The 27058-nt window shown below is 41.9% G+C and overlaps 1 protein-coding gene across 13 annotated transcripts in view; it reads right to left on the bottom strand.

Moving 5' to 3' along the window:
- Positions 1–624: 624 nt before the first annotated feature.
- Positions 625–27058, bottom strand: part of CELF1 (CUGBP Elav-like family member 1) — a 53603-nt gene continuing 27169 nt past the window's right edge. For 3 of the 13 annotated variants that reach the window (XM_086612656.1, XM_086612658.1, XM_086612659.1), the window contains 12 exons: positions 22788–22975; positions 21888–21970; positions 21426–21474; positions 17893–18027; positions 17620–17699; positions 17072–17233; positions 15609–15690; positions 12378–12506; positions 6033–6146; positions 5671–5856; positions 4664–4807; positions 625–3087 (listed from right to left, as the gene is read on the bottom strand). In XM_086612656.1, the coding sequence (XP_086468782.1) occupies positions 2960–3087; positions 4664–4807; positions 5671–5856; positions 6033–6146; positions 12378–12506; positions 15609–15690; positions 17072–17233; positions 17620–17699; positions 17893–18027; positions 21426–21474; positions 21888–21970; positions 22788–22965 (1470 nt within the window). In that variant the 5' untranslated portion in view covers positions 22966–22975 and the 3' untranslated portion in view covers positions 625–2959. Of the gene's footprint in view, positions 3088–4663; positions 4808–5670; positions 5857–6032; positions 6147–12377; positions 12507–15608; positions 15691–17071; positions 17234–17619; positions 17700–17892; positions 18028–21425; positions 21475–21887; positions 21971–22787; positions 22976–25033; positions 25108–27058 lie in introns of those variants that run through there. The other 10 variants (XM_086612664.1, XM_086612651.1, XM_086612652.1 and 7 more) reach the window with 10 other exon arrangements.

Here is a 27058-nt window from a genome sequence, read left to right as displayed (position 1 = left end):
GTAAACTGGTGAACCTCCTAAAATCAATAGGAGCTGCACCTATTTGCAACAACGCCAAGCTCGATCCGTAAGTTTCAGTATTGAGGACGCACTGTAGGATGCAGAAGCTAAAATACCTAATTTTGGGCAACTGAAATGACTATTAAAGAGGCCAGAGCATCAGGTTAAAAGAAAAACAGGACAAAGGTCTCAGGCAGTACAGTGGGGTAGGGTGAAAAGAAGGTAAGAGTGACTGTAGAGACCCCAGAGCACAGTGCTCTCCTCCACTGGTTCACAGCGTTCGTCTTCCCCATTTAGCAGTTGTTGGGCTGCAAACAGGCCACTGAAAATCAGTAGTTTCAATCATGCACATCATTATGTGTGTAAAACAATCACATTCAGGATTCTACAAAACCCTGGCCTTTTTTTTTTTTTTTCCAGTGAAATAATTTAGGTAATAAATATTCTCCACCCTGGAGCGGTATAAAACTTCTATAAAAATAGAAACAACATTCTTGGTTACAGCAGGTTGCACTTGGAGCCGTTGCTCCCAACTATGTTTGTTTTTTTTTTTTTTTTCCTTTTTTTTTTTGTCTTTTTTTTTGAAAAGTATATTATTTATATATATATATAAAAAAATCCCATTATCACCCTGGAGGCCTTCACACTCCAACACTCTTTTCTCAGAAAACCAGGACACATCTTTCCCATTGTGCAGAATTCAAGTGTACATGGTTCACTTAAGTGTATGTTTACGTTTCTAGAGAGATTCAAATAATTAACACAGAAGGGTACCACATGCCAGCAGAACTGGGAAATTTGGCAGTCTGGCCTTTGAACTTTTGCCACCACAAAACGATTTGAATAATACTGATGGATTTACCTGTCTGTCATCAATACAGACAGACCGGCATCGACTAACTGTTTGATATCCAATTTCAGATCAGAAAGGGCTCTTCTTGGATGCTACAGGTCAGGCCTTGTACTTCTGAGGTCTGAGATCCCAGGGGACCCAGTCCCTGGGAACGCCTGACATGCCCAACAGACCACCACACATGGGTGCAGGTTCTGAACGTGATCTCGGGTCTGGTGGGTTCAGTGCTCCTTCTGCTGGAGCCGGACAGAAAGTCCCAACCCTACATCTGACCCACAGGCTCATTATTTAGCGGTTGGCTCCCAGATGGCAGCATCAGCTGGTGCCCTGGGAAACAGCATCACAAACTGGGGATACAAAGAAAACAAGGAAAAGGAGAAAATATGAGGTAAATTGAACTCCTGTTAAAGACGCACAGAAATTGTAAACTTCCTCTTGTGACCGAGGTGGATTTTGGTGGTTACGAAACGGGACTCGACTCTGATTTCTTGAAACGACTCAGGCCAGAGTGTCAAAAGTCCTTTGAGCCCCCTAAAACCAGTGTGCAACAAAGGCCCTTAGCAACGCACTAGCGATTTCACAGGTGTGCAGAAAAGGTGTGTGTTCGTTGAAGGGGTGTGTACGATCTTCCTGCAATGCAGAAGGCAACGGCGAGTACCAAAAGGCAGAGTCAGACTGAACGGCTCGATGCTCTGCTCTGGTTTCACAGCTCCTGCGTCGGTCTGTTTTGCACTGGTACACACCACCTTGAAGGAAAACTGCAGCATAAAAGAAATAGCTACCTACTGGACAAAAAAAAACACTGCACAAATTGGGTTTGCGTGTTTTGATGGAGGTTTTTTTGGTGGTTTTGTTTGTTTGTTTGAAATCAGGAAGTTATCTTCACAACAGAGCTAAGACGGAGAAATCCAACCCTACAAGAACCTGTATGAAACAGGAGCCTCAAGAGCTGTGTTGGGGTAACTCTGGGCTTTCTCTCTCAGTTTAACAGTCATTTTAATAGAGAAACAAACAGCACTTATATTATGCTTATCAGAATGAATTCAAAGTAATACTCTGCAAAAACGACACTATCCCATAGAAATGGGGAATGTGATGGACTGTTAAGAAGAAAAATTGTCAAAAAAATTCTGCAGGTTACCAGGGATCAAAAGTTTCTTGTTTCCAGCCCCAGATGTATTCATCCAGACTAAGCTGTCTGTCTCTATGCCCTTCTCTAAACCTACATAAAGTACGTAAGACAAGTTTTCTTAAACATGGAGAAATTCACTGCATCTTGTTAATATTCAACTGTAAATGGACAGTGAAATTTTCTGGGCAGGGACATCATCTAATAATTTTATAAAGTGCTGTGTACATTCACAGTGCTCTAAAAACACTACTTTATATCGAGCAATAAAAATCACTGCAGTTTTCCTTTGGCTTGTTAACGTGTTCACCCTCCTAGCCTGTCTCCTGCTTTCGAGATGATTTACTAGATGCCCACCATGGCATACTGTTAAGGAAATTTCCAAGAGTGGATGGGGCATGACGAAGGCTACATGGAGTCAGTTTTTTGCTCACCCAACCTTGGATGGACTCAGTTCTCCTTCCCATCTTTGCTTTCATCAGCTGTTCTGCATTATTTCCACTTTCCCTTCCCCTCTCCCCCATGGTGGTGTGGTGTCGGTTCTGCTTCCCCTTCTCCTCTCTATCCCAAAGCAGTGTGGTGTTCAGTTTCTGCTGCTCCCTTTAACCTTCCCTCCCCACCCCACGGAGCTGGCATTGGTCCTTCTCAACACACACTGGTTACAAACACAGCAAACTTCAAATAAGTGGGGGGGAAAAAAAAAAACAAAACAACAAAAAAAAAAACCACCTCAGCGATATGGCACCTAAACTCCAAAGTAAAACACTGGAAACAAAAGCACAAACTTGTCCTCCATCCGAAGCAGGATTCTCAGCAGAGGCTGCAGCCGAGTCTTCAAGGGAAGATGTGCCAGACAGAAGGCATGGATCAGCTTCCAGGACTGTAAAAACACAGCCTTAGGGCTTCGAATCACTAAGTGCGCTCCTCTCCAACTTACCAGAAGATCCTTCTCACTCCAGTGGCGGAGGGGAGGGTGCTCAGTATGGCTTGCTGTCGTTCTTCGAGCGCTTGAGCTGCACTTTCAGGCGCTTCATGCCAATCTGAAAGCCGTTCATGGACTGGATGGCAGCCTGGGCAGAGACAGGATTGTCGTAACTCACGAAACCTGAAGAAAGGAAAAGACCTAATTACACCGTGCCGAAGCTGTCCGGGACAGCTGCTCACACCTGAAAATGCAGGTACTCACAAAGTAAGAGAGGCTTGCATGAAATGCCATTTTCAGCTCACAACTGGTTTAGACTCTTCATAAAAACTTCTTACTAAGGGCTCTCAGACAACACATTGCTTTCTGATGTATGGAACTTTGGCCAAAAAAGATACACAAAGCTCAGGAAATTAAAATAACGTTTTCTAGTCTTCCAACAAAAATGAGTACTGCTGTTTGTTTTACAAGAACTCATACCTAGGAGAAAACCAAACCTGGAAAATGTTCATCTAAACACGAAAGCTCATTAAAGATACAAGACTGAAATCACCCTCTTGGCGTTATGGGAGTAGGTTTGTTCAGAGTGAAGTAGCTGTCAAGGCAGTGTGGCACTTGCACCGCTACTATGTTCAGGTTTCTGTCGGATGAAAAGGTGGATATCATTCAAGGGAAAGAGCAGCCTCAAAATAAACTTCTCCAGGGTTTTGAAGGAACTAATTTTAAATAACTCCACTCAATGGCTGGCATCACTACCTGGGGAGATCAATCTGTATGCTCGGCATATTTCCGTGTTCTCACAAAGCATCAGACTATCCACATCTTTTGGCTCAAATATTAAAAAATACAGGATATTATGGAGGTGCAAAGCTATCAAAATCATAGAGAAAAGCTCACCTCTCCTACTCCAGCACAAGAAATCATCTATCAAAACAGTCACGAGAGCTTACAGCACCCCAAAAACTCTACAACCACTTGCACTGGGGTTTCAAAGTATGGAAAATAAAACCATGAATCTTTCACTCCACGTGTGCAGCCTCCTGCTACATAAGCTGAGGAAGAATACGTTCTTCACTCTTTTGGCATCACAGACTTCAGCAGTTAACTGAAAATAATCTATTTGGATAGCAACAGTAGCACAACAGGTTGATTTACATTTTTAGGGTATGCTTCCCACCCTGATGTGTGCCTCCCATCTAAATACACAATAAGCAGAGCAAAATGAGATAAGAGATGCAACCAAAGTTAGGCAGTTAACAGCAGCTGAAATGGTTTTACTATTACAAAGTTTTCAAGAATTAGAAGGAAGCTTTAAAAATTGCCCTCAGAGCATTTAGAGAGTCAAATGCTCCTGTACTACATGGTAGCCATAATAATTTATACATTAAAATATTAATAGAAATCATTCATAATGATAAAAGTAGTATATACAGCAATGTAAACAATTAGTGAAACGACAGAAAGGGGGAAGAGGAGGAACTATACCATGATTATAGTCTGCAAACATAAATCATGGTGAATTATCTAGGGCCAAAACAGCACAATGAGGCATCATAGTAGGAAATCAGGAAAAGCAAAAAGTCACAATGAAAATCAGGAAAATACAGTTCCTTGCTGGAAGAGTTCAGATTGATTTATTTATTTGTTAGGAATATAGAGAGTTACTACTTGACTTAAAAGCAAGACTAGACAATACCCTGGAAAAGAGATTACTAGAAAGAAGTCACCTTTCTACTGGTAATGATTAGACCCAACATACCAAAACACTTGCTTAGATTGGTCTGCTTGTCAATGAAAACCTTGGCAGAGACGACATTTCCAAACGGCATGAACATCTGCAGCAGATCCTGATCCCCAAACTCCTGGGGGAGATGGTAGATGAACAGATTGGCTCCCTCCGGACCTTCAAACAAGTAGGAATATAAATTCAGAAAGAGCACAGGTAACACAGGCCCACTTCACAAAAAAAGTTGAAAGAGCCATTCAAGCCAAATTTTCTAGATAAAACAATGAAACTGCTGTTCGCACTTCTGCGCAGTACTTCATTCCAGAATAAATCAGCACCATCCTTTGGGATTGATCATTCAAATAATTCTAGCTCTTTCTCACCATTTTCGCTTGTAATTTCCACATTGTGCCACAACTGGTTCTCAGATCTTTGCTGTAATGAAAGCTGAACAGTAAGTTTGAGCCCCAGATGCTGACTAAACCAAAACTGGCCATGCAAAGCTTGTGGCCCAAAGAAACTACGCAAAATTTCAGTACAAAAATACAAGTAATAGCATTACTCATCATCTGACACTCTTTTCTAAATATCACCCTATGTTCTGCTGCAAACTTACTCCTACGTTCCTTATGACTTTACACTACATGTTAAATTGACTCTGGATCTGAAGAGATCGGCATTAAGTACCCGTGGGAAGAGGTGGAGGTCCAAGCAAACAAAATTAACCAAATCACAACTGATTCTCTGGCAGTAGGATGTACCAGGCTGAAGACTCACACTCTCCTGTCCTCCGAGAAAACGGAGGAGTACAATTCCTAAGCATTTAAGACTAGACAAATCCTGGGAGAAACCTCCTGTATAAAAACTGCTTTGGACAGCCCTTAACAGAGAGACCTCACAGGTTTCCCTCTTTATCTTTTGTAACTCCAGGATTCTAAAAAAACACTGCCAAAAAAAGCCCTGCAGATACAGTAGCTGCAAGGGCTGAGTTGGCCCTTTTGAAAATCCCTCTCGAGTTGTTTCTCCAACTTTCTGCCTACCTTCTTTCTGACTTCCCGCTGCACCGATACTCTGCTGTGTCAGGAGACTCTGGTTATAGAGTGTGGGCAGTGCAGCAGCAGCATATTGCTGGATTCCAGAATAGGCCTGCGTGAGGGCTTCCATTGTGCTACCCGTGCCATTGGAGAGACCACCACTGCCAAGTCCTCCATTTAAGGCTGCCATTCCTGCGTAAGAAAGAGGAAATAAAGATGACTGAGTGCTTCCACTGAGACAGATCAACTACCTTTTGAGTACTCAGCACTATTACTAAAAGCAGGGAGCAGGAAAAAACCCCAGAGGACTAGCTCAGCCTGAGAAATGATAATCAGCCATGCCCCCAGCCCACCACAACACAGCTTACCTGCTAAAGAGCTCACGTTGAGGCCCGCCGTGGCCCCTGCCAGTGTCTGCAACGCTCCAAGAGAAGCCATTGGATTAACAGAGGAGCTGCTACTGGAGCTAGGTGAGGAACCTGCTATTAAAATAAGATAATTAAGCTTCAAGCAAGATCCTGATAATTCAACTTCTTCATTAAGTTATTTCTGTAGTACGGAACAGATCAAGGCAACGCAGCATACACTATGTCAATAAAAGAATCCCAAACCCACACCACTTGATTGATCATACTGCTTGTATCTTCTAATTCCTTCCTACGTTCTCGAAAAATTTCCACTTCCTCATAGTGTCTACTCTTCATAGCAATAATAATTTCATTAAGTGTAAGACACCTGAGATTCAGACAACACAGGAATGTCAGCTAAACTTTGTACCTCAACAGAGGGTGACCAGCAGCAATGCCTGTTTCCTGCTGGCTAAAGAAAGAATCACTTGCTACAAGGTGAAAAAGACTTGAGGTACAGATACTAGGGACATTAAGGAAAGCTCTACTCAAACTGAACATGTTCTCATACTGCCAGAACAGGAACAGCAGATGCCCAGATTATTCTGACACATGAAATAATTCTTCATCAAAATTCTTGCTGCAGCAGCTGGAGCTAGGGCCAAGAAAAGCCTTGGAGTGTACATTCAAAATACATAGTCTATCCTCTGCTGAATGCGCCACTAACACCTTCAACCATGTTTACTCAGTCTACAGATACAGTACCTGCCAGACTGACAGCTTACACTGTCAAATTCTACAACAGGTAGAGCCAGCTCTACAGAAACAGGCAGCAAAACCATGAGAAGAAAGTTTGCCAAGCTGCTATGTCAAAAGAAACCAATGTTCAAATTCAGGTCACCTACAAAGATGATAGACATGATAACACAAGAAAATAATAGTATTTTTATGATTACATATCAGTGGGTTTCCTAACAGGTTTGTGGACTACTTAGAAATCTGAAGAGGGTAAATAGGAAAAGCTATGCATATTGCTATTAACCCAGAAGTTTAAATTTACTGCACAAGACGCACTGGAAAACATTTATGGTTTCTACAAATTAAAAAGATATTGAAGACTGGTGGTGTAGAGGCATCCTGTAGTCTGCTTTCAAGAGGAATTGATATGTCTGACCAAGCGGGTAACAGAGGAACTGAAATTCAGGCATTTTCAGTTTCCTTTGTGCTTTTGTGGTTCTCAGGTACGCTGTGTACATCCATTAAAACTTTCAAAAGGATTGTTAGCATCTTTCAAGCAGATTCACACACACGACACGTTCCCCACTTCATCTATGTGGCACAGAGTCTCTGCTGGAGTGGAACATGGTAACTACTGAAATGAGCTGCAACCTCTTATCAATGTTTACTTTTTGTACTGACTGAGGAAATGACAAACCTCCTCTAAGAAAAGTTCTAGACAAACTCTCTTAAGTCAGAAATCAAAAGACAATGTCCCAAACTGTATTTTACGATGCTTACTCTGAAGAAAAGGAGACATGTCCTGTCTTACCATCAGTAGCATGTTAAATGTTGGAAAAATATAGAGAACAAATTACAGTACAATCCTCAAGCTGGTAGAAAAAAAACAGCAGAGCTGGCTGAATCAAAGCCAGAGCTCAGAAATCATACAGCTGCCTTGATTTTAGAGTATCACTTGTTTCTGCAACACTTTATTGCTAATCTGCATGATTAAAAAAAGACATTACATTTGACAGATGAGAACCCCATTTAAAAAAAAAATCAAAATCTCACAATAAAATAGTAGCGGTATGGGGAAAAAAAGAGAATGAAGCCAAGGCTAGAGAGCAAAGTAGGAGAGAGAACAGATGCCTTCCCTACTTCAAAAAGGTTGTGATTTTCAATAAATTCATTTAAACCACTACAAAAAGCTGAACACACAGTTATTTTAGGTTAGCTGACTTTATCAGAAATCTCTTTAAGCAAAACAAGAAATACTTTAGCACTGAAAACATCAAGAAAAGGTAACAGTTTGGTTTATTTTCTTTATCATATATATATATATATATATATATAGGAATTGCTGTCCTGAGTCAGCACCCTATTTCTGATGATGAATAAAGCAGATAAATATAGCAGAGCAGAAATACAGGGCAATTACAAAGGAATACTTTCTAGGCACAGTCTATATACCAATGCAGCAATCTGCAAATCAGGATTTCTTCAGCCAAGGGCAGTGTCTTTACATTAAAGTTACAATTTTCATGCATTAATGTCAGGGCATTTTGAACCCCAAATTGTCTGACTCTGCTACGTTCTAAGGCACGAGTTCTGCAAGTTAATCATGCAAAGAACCAGCTCTTTTTATTTTTGAACCGTCAGCTGACAACTTCACCTGACAGCCTGTAATTCTTGTCTTGAAATATCTAATGACTGGTCTTTCCCTATTCGTCTTCCTCAAAACACCAATATATTTGTAGGCTTCACCCATATCCTCCCGTGCCAGCCTTCTATTTTTCAGGCTCCCTCATTGCTCCTAACAGGGAAGGAGTTCCACAGTTCTAGTCATCCTTTCTTTTTTCTGTTTTTTGTGTATTATTTTAGATCAGAAAACAGCACACATAGTAGGGATGGAAAACCAATATTGCTTTATACATGTTCTTTACTCCAGCTCTAATTCCTAACACAGTTTCTGTGCAGTTTTTGGTGGGTCGTTTTCAGAAAATTTGAACACGGAGGAAAGATAAAGAAACCTGGACAAGGACATCAACTACCAGCTTATGGGGGCAGGGAAACTGAGGGAACAGTAAGGACGTTCTAATTCAGTCATTTACCATCCAAGCAACGAGCTAAAGAGCACTAAAATTCAGGCAGTGAATCTGAAGGAACTGTACCAGAATTAGTTCCAGAAAAAGCAGAAAGACTACAATGTCTCTGAAAACAATTTTGCTGGAGACACACTAAGGCCAGCAAAGCCATCTAGCCTTTGCTGGACCTTTGAAAGGAGAAGAAACAGAAATATACATCAGCTTTTGCAACCATTATATTTTGCTCTGGAGCAGACAATTTTAATTGATGTTCGAGTTGAAAAGACGGCAGTCAAGATGTTCCAATCCTGAAATACTTCTGTAATATTTTCTTGGATGTCCCTTCCACAAACTAGCAGTTTAAATGAGTTTATCTAAGGCCACAGTTTCTGTAATAGCAGCAGTCTGTTCAGTTCCAAAGAGTAGCTGCTTTATTGCAAGGCTGAAGGTTTTGCTCTATCCTATTCTACACTAAAATACAGAATACTGCTTGGAAATATCTAAACAAAATCACCTGAAATCATAGAACGGTTTGGGCTGGAAGGGACCTCAAAGATCATCTCGTTCCAACCCCCCTGCCATGGGCAGGGACACCCTCCACTACACCAGGTTGCTCAAAGCCTCATCCAGCCTGGCCTTGAACACTTCCAGGGATGGGGCAGCCACAGCATCTCTGGGCAACCTGTGCCAGTGCCTCACCACCCTCTGAGTGAAAAATTTCTTCCTTAGATCCAATCTAAATCATCCCTCTTTCAGTTTAAAGTCATTGCCCCTTGTCCTGTCACTACACGCCCTTGTAAAAGACAGCACAACCAGCACAACAATACTACTTAACATCTCACAGTTCCACCATTCAGACATGTAACCTATCCATAGTCCACAGGCTCTGCTCTGTGTGGACTTTCAAGTTCCCCAAACACAAAAGGTATCAGTGCAGATGAAAGAAAATCAAAAAGTTAAGTATTCATCATGACTGTCCGGATTTTTCCGCCAATTATGCAATTGGAGGACAATCTGGGAGAGATGTCCAAATAAGCATCAGGTGAACGTTTGGATGACAGATGGACAGAAGTCAAGCCAGTAGCCATCTTATCTGCAGTCAGGTTTAAGAGGTTATCCCAGTAGATGTTGCCATATGTCCCAGACAAGGGACACATTTACTAACACACGTACTGAACAGCTACATACTGAGTGTTTTCAAGGTCTAGGCATGGTTCAGGAGGGATGCTCTGAGTGCGTGGAGTCCAGCCACCTTCTAGGTCAGCACATACAGTGTGAATGCACATATAAATATTAATCAAAAGATAATTTGAGGTTTGCTTTTATAAGAGGAAATAGCTAGTTCAGAGTAAAGAGTTAAAAAGTTATGATACTTCCTGTAGTTACACGAGATTGAATGCTGCCTGAACACACTGAGGCTTCCCCTGCCCCAATTTAAGTCTGTTTTTCACAGGTGAATCATGTTCAAACCTCTCATGAAAAGCACTGGAACTGTCTCAGAGTTTGACATCACTGACTACACACAAACCACATATTTTCTTTGAGATTAATTCAAACGACCCACCACGATTACTCAATTGCTGACACACAATCATTTATTGATGTGACAGGCGATCGGAAAGTTGTTTGGATTCAGCACAGAAGGTACTTAAAAATGGACTGATCCCCACTCTCCAGCATGATTAAAAATGGAACAGAGTCCTGAGATATCTGTCTCACCATGGAGATTCCACGCTTGGCACGTGGTTCCTGAGCTTAATCACTCTCATAGAATCATAGAATCGTTAGGGCTGGAAGGGACCTTCAAAGGTCATCTAGTCCAACCCCCCTGCAAGGAACAGGGATATCTCCAACTAGATCAGGTTGCTCAGGGCCTCATCATTAATTTTATTTTTCTTTTGTATTCGCTCAGAGTTTTCTCTGTTGCAACCTGTGTCCGTTGCCTTTGTCCTTTCACTGAACACTTCTCTGCCTTCTCTGGCACACCTGGCATTTGGACTTCACAGCTTGCCAGGCCCTTTCCCCACCTCAACACATCAGAGAACAAACTTGCTCCATCAGTAGATGAGAGAGCCACCAAGGAAATCTTAGTCCTAAACACCAATCACAGCAAGTCGTAACAATTCCAGAGCTGCTACTGCATGAGGAAACACGGGAGCAATTCTCAGATATATTCACCTCCGTGCTTTCTTTATGATGAAGCAGCATTAGTGGGTTATAGATGCAGCTCTTCTACAGCCTCAACTCTTTCAAGTTTTTCGGATAGCATAGGCAGAACAGGACACCATAGCTGGGAGTCAAGATAAATTTTGAAATTTTAATCTTCAGGGATTGCAGACCAAAAAGTTTTTATGTAAAAAAAACCTGTCCAGCAACAGAACACACTTTGAACTGAATTCTTTCTTGGGGATTTCTTTAAGTAGAAAACTGTGCAAAGCACCCACGGTTTAACTCCTGATCATGTGACAAAAGGTTTTCTAAACAGCTTTTCCTTGTAATCTCTTTATAATCTCTTAGTCCAGCTTCTTGGTCCTCCTACACAATACAAAAAGCTACTTGTGGAAATTTAAAACACCCCCTCAATGCCCTTTGGTCTCTCACAATCACAGGTGAGGATACGTCAACTCTGCAGGCTGGATTTCAAAACTGGATAAGCAATTTGGCTTTTTATGAAAAAAACCAAATCCACACACAACACTGAAGATGCTGTAGAGTCGACACCCTGAAAATACGGGGTCTCTCTTCCCATGTCAGGATTTAGAAATAACTGAAAATACAACAGATATAACTGAGTAGGATGCTGATCCTCGTTTGTGGTAAACACTGAGCTTTTTTTAAACTTAAAATCTTTTTTTTTTTTGTTGAATTTAATGACCACAGTTAACTGTAAGGCAGCAAAAGAACACTACCTGGACATTCTAGCCTCCCTGGATAATGTACCTACCTAAAGTGTAAAAAAAAAAACAACCCCAAAACCAAAAACCAAACACCCAGAAAAGCAAGATACTGATTTTTACATGCAACTCATACACTCAGTTCCAGACAACTGCTTTCCAATACATATGCTAGGGGTCTGTTTATTCTACTTCTATGAAGTAGTCACAGTATCCTCGTCTTCGTTCACGCCAGAAGAATATAAACTGTACTGTTGTAGTGTGTACAATGCATTAATTCAGGCTTAAGGCATCTTTTCTCTCCATGTCCAGAGGAACAGGGCACATCTGCCACAGTATCTGCCCAAAATCACAGATAAACCCAGTATGTGATGAGATTGTAATAACGTGACTGGAAGGAGGTCACCTACCTTTCTGCTTCATTATGACCTCAAAAATTCTTTTTGCTCTCAATTAATCTGACCATTTGGAGGAATGGACACGGCAGGTAAAAAAAGCCTTTGCTGGCGGCAAAGATACCTACCCTACACAAAGGCCAGTGAACCCACTGGTAAAACTGCTTCTCTGTTACAGAATCAACGTGAGGGTGACAAAGAGGGACAGACAAAGCAGGTGACATCTACCCTGAGATGACTCCTACGGCAGTAACAGCATGGGCAGCCTCTTACCTGAGCTGGTGAGCACACTCAGGGGACTGCTGGAGGAGGTGAGCGCAGCGGTTCCGCTCGGGGTACTCTGTGCTGCGCTGGCCGCAGCTGCTAGTGCAGCCAGGTTCTGTAACTGCATGGCGTTCAGACCTGCAACACATGGAAGAATGTACAGTTTCTCCTATAACAAGTCACCATCATCCAAGCTTAACAGATCCAACAACCTCAGCACATCACAAGGGAATAATGGGAAGGAGCTTAAAAACGACAGGCTCAGCACTAGTTGCTGATCTTTTCTACATTGCCATTCTTCATTATAATGAAAAATAGAAGTTTTTCTCTGCCCAGATAGGTGAGTTTTGGTAAAAGACCAGGAAGTTGTGATCCCAGATGTAGCCTCCTGAGTACAGAAGTGTTCAAGCAGTGTTCTCTTCAGTCACAAAAGCAGAGCAGCTTTAGCTGGGAGTAAAGCCAGCATCTGACAGCTCATCTGCACCTAGAGAACTTGCCTGGACACCAGGCCAATAACCCTCTTCTCTTGTGCCCCTCCGCTCCCTCTGCAAGGGAACAGCAATAACTGCAGAGTTCTTTCAAGAGGACCTACACACCACAGCGGCCACAACATCACACCTTTAACCCACCAGCAGCTGAGTATCAGCACGTTTTGGTTGGTGCCCTTAGCAGTCAAGAAGCGATGAGATAATATGAAGTGGCAACTCCTGACCACAAGACCAGCCAATGTACAGGTAAGCTGGGCAGCTGGTCAAACAACAGAGGGAAGGAAAACAGGAAAGATCAGGAATGTTGTGGGTAAGCAGCCAGGAATACTGCAGGGGGAGGAAGGTGTCCCTGTGCTGATGAACTTTTACTGGTCAATCTACTCATCTGACTCACCTTAATTTTGTGTCATAATTTTTGAATTAAACCATTTGGTCAGTGCTGACACTGTGGTCTGCCCTCTTTTCCTGCCATGGTATTAACATTGATACCCATCTTCTGAATTCTGTACTTCAGCCATCCTTTGGTAGGCTAGCTCTGTTCTTCCAATTCTGCTTCTCTTCCCTTTTCCCTCATTGCCCTTTGTCTCCACCTTTGCTTATTCTAACAATTCCTCCTCTTTTCAGCTAACTTCAGACAATCCCTAGTAATTCTTCCCTACAAAATTAAAACCAAAGTTAAATTAATCACCATTCATATAACACCACCAAAACGTCCCAGGCAGATGTGGCACCTCATCTTTTGGATGCTTAGTAAGTACTTGGTGCCAAAGCACGCATCTCACATAACTAAAAGCTCAGTTTTGTAATTTAAGTATGTAAACAGACAACATAAGAATCTAAGTGACAATGTAGTATAAACTATTTATTTTCTAAAAAACTTCTACTACCTTTACCATAGTTCATTTAGTTTTTTTAATCTTTTTCAATTGTTTTCTCTTTGCGACAGGGTCTGTTTCCTTAACCACATTCAGTGCCTGAAGCAAGAGGATTCTGCCTTTATTTAGATTCTCAAGGTGCTGTTGTAACATAAAAGCATGAAGTTAAAACCAAAAAGTTGGATTTTTTTGGTTTTGTTGTGCTACAGAGGGTTAAATGTGCAAGTGTTAGAGCTCGTGAAGAACAGAGCAGCTTGCTTCCTTTCTGAAGCAGTTTGGCATGTGCACACTGCACCTGTTCTCTTGCCATCACATTGTTTTCCCATCTGTTTTCAAACAGAGTGAAGATTAAATTTTGTCTACAAAGTCTGATATAGTTTGGGATCTAATCGCCTACTTAATTTTTCTTTCTATGAATTTCAAGAAAGGAGATCAGCTGAGATATTAGCAGGACTTTGAAACTAAAACTTTTTCTGTGAAGAATCAGAGACTTGGAATAATTCTTTCAAAACACCATGCAACATACTGTTTATATCTCCAAGTTCTCAATTTTTAAGGTGTTTTCAAAATAAGTGTGTTTCAAGGTGTTTTCAAAATAAGTGTGTTTCAAGGTGTTTTCAAAATAAGTGTGTTTCAAGGTGTTTTTAAATAGTGAAGGCAGAATTACCCTGGAAGCTTCACAACCAACCTCAGCTCGTTAGCCCCTTTCCCAGTCTTTACTGTAGTGACAATTAACGTGAACTGCTGTAGTGTTTTTCTCCTTTATTACCACTTGCTTTTAAACAGACAAGAGGGAGGAAAAACAGTACCATGCACATAACAAAATCTCTTCTAGATCACCACCAGGCAGGATATTAGTGAAACTGATTTCAAAACAATTGCTTTTGGAAAGAGTCTTAGACCTAAGAGCTCTGAAGGGGTAAAAAAGTAAACAGAAGCAGCTAAAGTTAGAATCCATTTCAAGTATAAATCAAAGTTCTTATCATCAAAAACTTTGCAAAAAGCTTGTAATTGTTACTGATAGGTGTACCAACACAAGTCAGATGTACAAAGACACTTGACTTTCTTAACACCTTTAGCTCAACCTGTGCACAGACAGGGCATGTAATATTGTGAACGGCCGAACAACTCCAGGAGGCAATTTTAAAAGCTTAAAACATTCAGTATTAAAACCAAACCTACAGCTTTTCTGCCAGCAGCAGAATTTAGAGTATGTGCTGAATAGTTACTAACGTGTTTTATTATCCCCCACCCGGTGAAGACAGGAGGAACAACCAGTTTGCAGCCCCAGTGCTGCTACACTTGGTGAACGTTCTGACTAGCGGTCCACAGCAAGGAATTTGGCTTGTACCTGTTAAGCTGATATTCCTCTAACAGCAATGGCATAATCAATTGTAACTCAAACAAAAGAATTAAAAAACTTGAATGAAGGATTAGTTCACATTCCCACCAACGTTGCGTTTTCAACTTCGATGTATTTAAGAACAAAGAATTTAAAATGGGAAACCCAAGAATCCATTGTCACTTAAACACGTGCATTAGTGCTTACTTCAAAACACAACGCTTCACCTGTGCACCTGTTTGGATGAAAACCCCCACACAGAGTTGGGGTTTGTACCCATAAGAAAGGTGATTTTCAATGCCAGAGGTAGGGGAGATTACCAGCACACCACAACTTACCTTGGAGACAAGGCTTAACTAAGACTAAGGAACATCCACACTTGTAGCAGAGGATTCCTGTCATTCCAAAGGAGTGGGTAAACTCAGGACCACTTATTTCAAATGTGTTAATGTGTCTACAGCCTTTTGGCTGCTTTCTCTACCCTCCTCTTTTCTTTGGCACTGAATTTGTCTTCTGGTGGAAAAAAAAAACTCACCTCCCATTGGGTGGAGGCTGCTCAACGTGTTCAGGTTCCCAGATGATGCAGCTGCTGTCTGCTGAAGGAGCTGCAAATAAAGCTAGACATTACACCAAAAAACAAAACAAGAGTGAGAGTGAGGGCTGGCTCCGCTTCTGGGAGAAACTGCATCACACCACAGCCAGAGCGCCGTCACAGAGGAGACTCCCACTGCCCGTGCGGCACACCGTAGCAAAGCGTCAAGAGAATTCCCAGAGCACAGCCAGAGCGCCGCCGCGGTGAAAACCACGCTGCCCATGCATGGCATCGCAGCCAAAGCCACGGCACGATGCGTTCCTCACTCAACGTAAGCAATGCTGAAGGAAGTTTAGAGCTGATATACTGAGACAAAGCCAGCAGAATCCATAGGGAGAAAGAACCCCTACTCAAAGCACCTCGGGCAGGACTGCCACCCCGAAGGACGCGCTAGCTCAAGCCAAACTTTACGGCTGACGCCGCCAGCACAGGACAAATGGCAAATGCCATACCAAAACCCAAGAGTCATCATGAGAGGGAACCCCCTCCACTTTCCTTAAGCACAGCAGCCACAAGAGAAATTCCAAGCCTCAGCTTAAAAGCTATTTAGAGGGATTTCCTATTCCTTAACTAGGTGGTGTTACAGAAAATTCCAATCGACCAAATCTAAGGCAGTAGTAGAAGACAGAATATCCCTACTTCAACAGCACATCATACCAAGACCAAGAATGAAATGAAATTTTCCTTTTCTCTTCCCCAGACCTTATACTGCATCAATACAGTTCTCATAGCTACTCTGGCAACCCACAGGAGCCAGAGCACATCAGTTTATGAAAAGTTCCCCCTTTAGGGACCCAGCAAAATCAACTAAAATCAGTGACAGCAGGCTACCTTCTGTTGTGTAATTTTTGTTAAATAAAGTAGTTTCTCTGTATTTTCTGTGTGGGTTTGTTGGTGGTGTTTTTTTTTTTTCTGTTTCTTTTTTGTTTTTTACTGTGCACTGTCAACTGCTTGGTGCTTCCAACCTGATGACCTTTTCTATTTGGACAGCACCAAGTACTTTTCTGGGTTTCACTGAAAGGGGATGAGAGAAATAAAGGCTGAAAAAGGAAAAATGGAAGAGGAATACAAGAACTACATCATCAGCTAGACAGGAAATGGGCATTTGTATGGGTAAACATTGAGGCCATAACATACGAAGAAAATCTTCCCAGCACAAAGTCATTCTACAGAAATGGGGGAAATAAAAAAAGTTTCACTAGTTAGGGCTACAGTGACTGGGGTTGAAATCCTCACTTAAATGTATCCTGATAACTTAATTTCAGCCTCCTCACCCACAAAATGGGGACTAAGAACCCTGCTCCTCTCTATCAGTAGCCTTCTAAAAACGAATACATTAAACACTACAAGACAGTCAGACACTGTGACCCCTGAAGAGATGAAAAGAACCCAAATCAGAAACTCACTGCTAAGTACTGGGGTCCAAGTGTGTTGAGACCAGCCAGGTTTCCCCATACTGAGGCAGCACTGATCTGTTGCATTTGTTGCTGGAGTTGCTGAGCAATTCGTTTCTGCTCTTTGTCCTTCTGCGTGTCCGCAAATTTTACCACAATGGGAGAAGAGCAGCCCTGCAAACAGCAATTCAAACAATTATATACTTGCTATCCCCAGCAGTCAGAAAAATACTGCATTAAGACCCAGTCACTGGAAGCATTCCCGTCCCCCCACATGCATACATACATATTTATTTATTTCCCCCCCAAACAGCATGTTTCATTAAAGGTTCACAATCTCATTTGCTTTTCATTCTACTTTGTATTTTAGTATTTTCTCTGCAGGTGAAGTTTCTACCTCGAGCTCTAAAAATAGGAGCAGAACAAACACAAAGGTCCAGGAACACTATTTGTGAAGAAACACACGCTGCACTTCACTTCTGTGCTCTCTAGCCCTTCAAACTCCATAGTGACCACCTGACAAATTACATCATCTCCTGATGCCCACTAACTTGTTTTACCTCCATGGTTTGTGCTTGGTGCATTGCTTTGATTGCTGTTTGTGCCATGGCTCTTGTTGTAAAAGTCACAAATGCACAACCTGGGGAAACAACAAAAAGGAACCAAGTAATTCATTACCTCCAGAAACGAAAATGTCTTCTGGGGGCAGGGGGAGGATGACACAAAACACAGACAACTGGAAGAGTCACAGAAAGAGCTGAAATGCCACCCTGAGTTGTAAAAGGCAGCATCCAGTGGAGAACCTTGAACTGTTGGAAAAGCCTCCTGCTTACCTCGGCTCAGGCCGTCCGGGCCCCGCAATATCCTGCATTCTTCAATCTGCCCAAAGGGGGAGAACATCACTCGGATATCGTTTTCATTGCACTTCTTGGATATCATTCCAATAAACAACTTCCTGTCTTCTACTGCTAAGAAACCAAAGGATAAGAGTATTACCAGCCAATACGTGCTTACTTATTTTGTCAAACCATCTCCATCAACAGCAGTTATTTCCCTTGTGTTTAGAGTAGGGGTTTGTCAAAACCAGATTCCCAATAATGGAATCTCTTCAGTTTAAGAGGATGCATACAAGACACCTCACCAAACCTGAAGGATGCCTGTTTTATAGAATCATAGAATGGTTTGGATTGAAAGGGACCTCAAAGATCATCTAGTTCCAATCCCCCTGCCATGGGCAGGGACACCCTCCACTACACCAGGTTGCTCAAAGCCTCATCCAGCCTGGCCTTGAACACATCCAGGGACAGGGCAGCCACAGCTTCTCTGGGCAACCTGTGCCCGTGCCTCACCACCCTTATGATGTTTCATGTTTACATTTTGCTGACTGTTTCTCCCTTGCAAGCCTGTGAACTGCAAGAATGTAAGAAAAGAAAAAATCACATCAGATTCAGCACTTCCCTATATCTCCTACATTCAGTTCCTGGTGAATGAGAGAAGACTTCTATGGATTTTATTGGACTATTTTAATTCTCTCTCCTCTGTCTCTTCTATCTTTAGATTACCAACATACCTATCTAAACAAGTAAGCAAGCTGCAAAAAACCTTCTTTCTAGCCTGTTTATCACATCAATCACTTCGATTTACATCTGCCTACTTTCTCAAGCTCCTGTCTCAACAGTGGAGGCAGCAGCAGTTGCTAAAACAGAACAGTTCCCATCCTGTTTCAGATTTGTGCATTCTGGTCTGTATCAAAAGCATGACAGTAACACTCCAGATCACACCAATGGACTGCGTGCCACTGGATCTTGCCTCTAAACGCTGACACAATTAAGTACAAGAGAGCTGAAGAACACCTTTCAGACTATTTTAAAAATCAAAGGTTCAGAAAGGCATTTCTCTTAACATTTTGGTTAATGGATACTACCCTCAATTTAAGGTCACTTAAGGGCGTGGGGTAAACTCGAATCCAGAGCAGAACTTTACACCTCTCCTTTTTCTTATTTAAGGATGCTAATTACCTCCTTGCTTTTAAAGGATGAAGCAATATGCAGAATAACACATGGAAATAAAAAACAGTTTGCAAATACAACATTCAGCACAACATAAGATACAGCATGACAAAGGCTGTAGCACAATTTGAAGCTTCAAGAGAGAAGTCTGCTCCTATTTCCTGCTGTGCTGAGGGGAAATCAACTTATTTGTTGAGTCTTCCATGGTGATGAAGAGGAAAACTCCAAACTATTCCAGATGATATGACTTTAACTGATTAAATATTAATGTTGTACCCAGTTCACTATCAAGCTCTTAGAGCAGAAAGCTGCTCTCAAATCCTTTGCACAGTTCATTTTAGTTCAAGAGATCCAGAATTCCTTTTATTGCCAACTTAAAACACTTTTTTTGATGCTTTCTTATTTATATTTTCACCCACACCTTTTACTAAAACTCATATCATTATAAAATAGCCTCAGAACTGTCAACCTAAAGTTCTATTAAATATTTTTTTTCCTCTTTTCATTATTTTCCAGGATATTTGTGTGTGTGTGTGACAAAAGATCGATTTTAGTTTAGAGAACCTATTCTGTTCTCCCAACCACACTTCAAAAGAATTACTCCTTTTTAGATATATTTACACAGAAACATATTTTGCAAACAAATGGAGGAATTTTCAGATGGAATTATTCCTACTATATGTAACCCATATCTCCCATCTTCTGTTCTCAATTAAGATACAAGCTTTCTGGAACCAGGATTATCTTCTCCATGATGCAACGCTAACCTTCCAGTACTATGGCAAATGAAGAAAATAAAATTCAGCCAAGCCTAGAAAAGCTGAAAGTACAAGATGCTGAACACTTTCTTTGCTTATCTTGCAGCAACATACATAGACACACACACATTTGAGCACGTATATGTGTACGTATATAAATTCATGAAGGAAATGCCTGGGTAAACAATCATTTACCTAATGGCAGATGCTAAATGTTTCCATCCATCTGAAATGGTCAATGCACAGAAATATTCACCAGTCCTTCTCTACTGAACTGTTGTGAATTCTCCCTTGTACACTACAAGTTTTGACTCCCATCCTAGCTGCAACAGGCCTTGCTTCTAATTAGTCAAGCACTTGAAAAAGCATTTCTAGATTTCATAGAATAGCTTAGATTGAAAAGGTCCTCAAAGATCATCTAGTTCCAACCCCCCTGCCATGGGCAGGGACACCCTCCACTACACCAGGTTGCTCAAAGCCTCATCCAACCTGGCCTTGAACACTTCCAGCGATGGGGCATCTACCACTTCTCTGGGCAACCTGTTCCAGTGCCTCATCACCCTCTGAGTGAAAAGTTTCTTCCTTCTATCCAATCTAAATCTACCCTCTTTCAGTTTAAAGTCATTGCCCCTCGTCTTATCACTACACGCCCTGATAAAGAAGCCCTTCTCATCTTTTTTGCAGGCCCCCTTTGGGTACTGGAAGGCTGCTATAAGGTCTCCCTGAAGCCTTCTCTTCTCCAGGCTGAACAGCCCCAACTCTCTCAGCCTGTCTCCAGAGCAGAGGTGCTTTAGCCCCCTGATCATCTTCGTGGCCTCCTCTGGACTCACTCCAGCAGCTCCATGTCCTTCTTGTGCTGGGGGCCTCATTGCTGAACGCAGCACCACAGGGAGGGTCTCACAAGAGCAGAGCAGAGGGGCAGAATCCCCTCGTTTGACCTGCTGGCCATGCTTCTTCGGATGCAGCCCAGGATGTAAGTGGCTTTCTGGGCTGCAAGTGCACGTTACCAGCTTATATTCAGTTTTTCATCCATCAATACCCCCAAGTCCTTCTCCACAGGACTGCTCTCAATCCTGTCATCCCCCAGCCTGTATCCATGTTTGGGATTGCCCTGACCCATGTGCAGGACCTTGCACTTGGCCTTGTTAAACATCGAGGTTCTCACAGGCCCACCTCTCCAGCCTGTCCAGGTCCCTCTGGATGGCATCCCTTCCCTCCAGGGTATCAACCACAGCACTCAGCTTGGTGTCATCTGCCCACTTGCTGAGGGTGCATCGATCCCACTGTCCCTGTCCCCAACAAAGATTTAAACCACCTTAGTACAAAGAAGAACTCACTGGATGTTTCCCTAACTGACAACATGGTTCTACCGCAAGCAGCAGCAGCGGGAGATACTGAGTCATGGAATTTTAGAGACATCACTTACACTACCTACTAAATTCAAAACACATTTTACTTCCTTTTTCTTTCCTGTTTAAAAAATATCAGGTGTCCAATTCAAGAAGACTTCATCAGAAACTGTTCAACCAAAGGAAAAATCCTCAAGCTTCCCTATTAGCACAAACGATGCCACCGAACTCAGACTTTAGTAAAGCTTACCATTACTCTTTTCACTGTCAGCTGGTTTCATCTGGATAGGATGGTGCATCTGAAACGTAAAGAGATTATTTAATCCTAGATGCATTCACTTTATCCTGTATGAAACACATCCCATGAGAATTGTGGAAGAAAGAAATGGCAGCCTAAATAGTCTCTACAGAAGTGCATACCTAACACCACACACGTTTCTAGAGGAAAGAAAAGCTTTCCTAATGATATGCCATCATCCCTCCTCAGAGAGTATTACAGGAGCCATATCCACCCACTTCACTATCATATTATTCTCCCAAATGTTCCAAAATTCCCTTAAGATCTGTTATCACACAAGTCTCATGGCATCGCTCTTTCGAGTAGTTCTTTTAAAACACTCTTTGAGGGCAAGACAACAGATGTTTGTTCATCAGCGGTGCCAGAGCTCAGGAAAAGACGACAGTTGCGAAGAAAGCAAGGCTCTTCTCTTACCCCTGGGAGGATCTTCATGTTGTGAAGAGCATTCTGTGCTTCTAGTGCAGCTTTTCGGGTATAAAATGTAACAAAACAGCACCCTGCAATCGAAACACAACGGTAGGTGAGAAAACTACTATGAATCTTGAGGTGCTGCACAGCCATGGCAAGTCCCACCTCCATCCTTCCAATGCAAAACGCATGACGAGAGGTTAGATACTGAAAGAGGGAGGTACTACTGACTGTGGCTGCTTAAAAAAAGATTTCTAAATGTAACCAAATACGAATTCAGAACTGACCCAACATCACCAATGCATCACTGAAACAAACATTTAGATACCCAAATGTATCTACATTTAGCAGCCCAAATAATTGTGGGCTACTTCCATTATCATACTCGACAATTATTTGCTAGTACCAAAAACTTATCTGGTTTCCCAGGAATAAGATATTGCATGTAACTGAACTGCAAATCCAGGCCCAGCATTTAGTGAGGATTTGATGTGCACGAGGATTTGATGTGCACAAATGCCCAAGACCTCAATTATATCTGAAACTGTGACACTTTCAGCAATAATTTCATCGTATCATAGCGTCACAATGATGCTCTGGAGCAACACAATACTAATTTGATGTTTGGCTTTGCAATTATAATCCAGACTCTTCAAGCATCCCCATCACTTCTGAGCTCTAAAAAAAATGAGAGGTTTTCCTCAGCTCAGCTAATGACTGGATCACAGTCCAAGTATAATTAAACACACACACTTAAAAGACTATAATAAAGCCTGGGCTTGCACGCACACCTGGTCACGCAGAGCTCCAACACACAGGCATGTCTGAATAAGCAAACAGGTAAGACTAACTATGTGAAAGCAGCTGAGATCCCAAGTCTCACAAGAGAAGTACAGAAGTTCTCACCTTTGCTTTGAGGAGGGTTTTGGCTCCTGTCCCTCAAGACATTGATTTCATAGACAGCACCATACTGTTCAAAAAGTTCTCTTAGATCCTTCTCACACCAGCTCCGTGGGACCTGACCCACAAACATCTTGATAGCATCTAGATCAGGTTGGTCTGGGTGATCCAGTGTGCCATTCATTTTCTTTGAGCTATGAAAAACAAGGAGGAATTTCTGGTTTATATCTTTCCACAGATTCTAGCTGCTATTGCAGTTAAAAGAAGCACGCTTACAGTGAGATTAAAAAACCACAGTGTATTTCTACACATATAAAAATGTATATGATTAAAATATTCATATAAAGAGAGACTCTTGCACGTTCCCAGTCCTGCATATCAGAGAATATTCAGAAACATCATTCACAGTCATTGGCAAGCTGTTTACTTGGAAACCAACCACTGTTTCAAACTTTTTTTTAACATTAGTTCCTATAACGTAGTCAATATCTGGGATTCAGGACATAAATCTGTTGAGATGACTAAAAAATATCACCAGTGCAACTATGTAAAATTTTACAGAAAAGGAAACCAGAATAGGAAGGAACCTAAACTCAGTCTACCCACAGACAACTGAAGTTATCAGTAACCACTGAAAATGAGAGGATAACGTTTTTTTTGTTGTTTTAAAATGCGGCTACCTGGAACTAGACACTAGACACTAAACGAACAGATGAGAAGTTTTATTAAGTTTCATTAAAGGTTTACAAGGCAATAGCCGTGTGGAACTAGGGAGCTTTCAACAATATTTGGCAAAAAAAACGGGTTTAGGTCGTACAGGAACAGGTTGGGATTGGACAATCTAGTTCATTGCAGGCTGAATCAAGTTGAGTAACGGCAAGGAGTTAGCATAGAACAACAAGTCACTTCTTAGGCTACACCACCACGGAAGTTCTGAGTATGGGAATCTTCAATAGGCTTCGAGGCGTTACATCCAGCCATACCAAGAGCACACAGCCTGTTAACAGAGCTGTGTTCTACCCTGCCCTGCCAGCTGAAAGTCATGCACTGCTTTCTGTATCGACTCCTCATCGTGTGCCAAGTGCAACATGAGGTCTCGTTAACGACAGTCACAGCCTGGCGTACCGCAGGACCCACCTCTGTGGAAGACTGACTATAACGACATCCTACTGTACCTAGAGTGATTAGTAGGTTAAAATTGCTGACAAGCCCTGTAGAGTCTAGAAAGAACATAGGGAGTGGAATAGTAACTCTACAGTGATTTCCCCCGCCCCCAAATTCTTTATTGAAGAATACAGGTGGCCTTCTTCCAGAGTAGTCAGCTCTCTTCATCTCTGCTTTCTTCCTTTAAAGACAGTTTTTGAATGGCTTATTAACTGAACGTTACAGTAAACAGTGTTCCTCTCACTGTCCATCTGCAATCATATTCCCCCCTGAATAGAATCCTAAAAAAAATAAAAGAAAATTTCCAAACCAGGTAATGTTTAGTTAATTTTTCCCCTCAATGCACTGCTGTTCAGAACCTAAGGAAAAAATTACGCCTGGGAAAGCTCCTAATTTTATAGCTGTATGAACAGACCTCAGAAAAAACAAAGGTTCGTACTAGAAAGGAAGGGAATCACCATAAATCCTTTCACTCCTCTGTACCTTTCCACTCGGAAAGGGTCAGCACTTCTCCAAATAACCAAGGCAAACAATGTCTTTTACAAAGAGGTAAACTACCTCTTTTCACTCCAATTGAGCACAACTGGAAACTGTTTACCCTCTTCCAATAATAATTTTCAGCCCTGCCACAGCAGTAGTGATGGATAGCTTCAAGTGCACAGCATTGCTTCTGTTAACTGGGTAACTCTTAACGTGACCTCAACAGCATTCAAGGAATCTTTGATTCCCCATTAAAATGTTTAGTCTGGAGTCATTAATAGGGAAGAATAGAAACAGATTCTCCCAACAATTGATTTAAATAACTAATTTTATAATATCAGCACCCGTAGCATACTATAAACAGTACTGCCAAATAGCTTTATTCCTCCTTAGCCCTCATTCCCAAAATTATCTGATTATTTCCCCCTATCCAGAATCCAACGTCAACTGCCAATCCACTAGGATTTCTTCAAGAAATCAGGCTCTCCTCTCTCTCTTCCCACCCTGCTCTCCCCCCTCAAGGAGAGTTCAGACAGCAGGGGCTTCAGAGACAGCGATCCCAACTATCGCCTTAGTTGTAAACTTGGACATGACGACAAAATACTTACACAGGGCTAGCATTCAAGGAGCAATGGTCCACCATCATCTCTGGGAGGAAATCCAACTTGAACGCAGCCATCACCTCAGTCTGTGACAAACTACTACCACTAAACCAGTGTATTGCCTAACCCCCCAACAACGCCACTTCCAAAAGTCCTGCAGGTCTTAACGCTCAGCCACACAAAAAACACTCAAACCACAGAACAGAGGCTCAGGGAGACCAGCAACAGACACCACAGAAACAGGCTGGACTGGGAAAGGGACATGGAATCCCAGATTAGAAAGGGGATGTGACCATGTGAAGGGAGGCTCAGCTTAATACACAATGAAAATGCTGATGCACTGGGCTTGTTTTGTGCGATTTTCCCTGGCGAAGCAGTACTGAGTGCACTGTCAGATAAACAGAGTGTCAGATCCATGAAGATAGCAATGGGTAACAGAGCAGAAAGAATACAAACTCCAGTCTTTCCATCCCCAACTAACTCCTTGCCTCCCAAAACGGCAGTCCAAGGCCTTGAGGTTCAGACAGACACTCCCCATATCACCAAGATTAAGGTGTGAAGTCAGGAGGTTACTTCACCATAAACATTTTCCATGGCTGATCTCACTTTTTTCGCCTTGCGCTCTACTTGACACTCTCTTAACTTCTAGGGTGAAAAATGTCAACTGTTTCTCTGAACCTGCCAAAAAAAAAAAAATCAAAGCTAAAAAGACTGATTACTGAAAAATTGCTTAACTACCACAGAACATCAAAACCTATTCCTTTTATAGGAGCAAAACATACATTGTTCTAAAACGACACCTTGCCCATCATGCGTCCATAAATCCAGAGATATACAGAGCCTACAGATGATGAAGAAAGGGAAAAACACAGTGATTGACTGAAAACTGTTTTATAATCTCTGAAAACACTGGTCAGAATACCTCAGCCACTTCATCATTAAAACAGGAATAACATGTTGAGCAAAGAACCGTGAGGTGTATTTATACACACAACACAGACCTCTTGTTAAACCTCCAATACCCAAACTAGCGAAGAGATAATCCGGATAATATTGGATGCATTGGGAGCTGTAGAAATATTTGACTGCAGAGAACAAGCGCTGCAGAGGCAGCTGGCTGTGTCCAAGCACTCCAGAAGGGATGGTTAATTCAAGTCCAACACAAATCCAAATAAGTCTTGTGCATATGGCCAATACAACCACAAACCAAATTCTTAGAGCATCAAGGAGCGCACGCTGGGGCAGCTGGGATCACTTCTTTCTTCTCTGCCAATGACTGCAACATGTTCCTGCAGTTATTTGGAGTGGCCAGCACATACAGCTTGCTTTATGATTGCACAGTACAGCTTGCCAATTGTTTTCTCATAACTAACCGTTTCCAAACTCAAAAAAAAAAAAAAAAAAAGAGAACACTTCTGATCTCCTGCCTACAGTGAGGTTAATTAAAAGGTTATTAAAAGGAATTAGGCCTTGTAATACAAAGAGATATGCACCTTACTGCAAAAAAAGAGGACAGGAATTTAGCACACATTAGATACTCAACAGTAACTACTTTATGCATGCTCCTGCTAGGTGGTAAATGCAAGAAAGCTTAGGCACTAGGGAGCACAGGTCAATTTATCAGCTCTCAGCAAATTGTTCACACCTACCTTCAGGCACATCTCAAAGGCTTCCTATTTGAGAAATGCCATGTTGTGTAAAACACATCATATTCAAACGTTAAATTGAGCCTGGAGCCCACGTTATGGATTTCTCTAAAATGAGTCCACAGAGAGAAACACTTCAGATTTGTATGATCAGGACAGCAGAAGATATGGTGGGGTTCTTGCCACTGCTCATATAAATCTGTAAGATCGACACCATAAATTCTGGTCCTACCTAGGAAGACCAGAATTCATTCCTCCTGGTCTTCCAGTCATCTTTAGCTTTTTTAAGCAGCCAATAAAATACCCCAGTGGTCATGCTCCCTGTAGGTTTGATGAAAGATGATGTTGGCAACAGATAATCTAGAAAATGGATTTTAAGAAGGTT

The sequence above is a fragment of the Tauraco erythrolophus genome, chromosome 6 (genome assembly GCF_009769465.1).
Source record: "Tauraco erythrolophus isolate bTauEry1 chromosome 6, bTauEry1.pri, whole genome shotgun sequence".
Taxonomy (NCBI): domain Eukaryota; kingdom Metazoa; phylum Chordata; class Aves; order Musophagiformes; family Musophagidae; genus Tauraco; species Tauraco erythrolophus.
The sequence above is the reverse complement of the archived record's forward strand: the minus strand, read 5'-3'. Positions and strand labels throughout refer to the sequence as shown.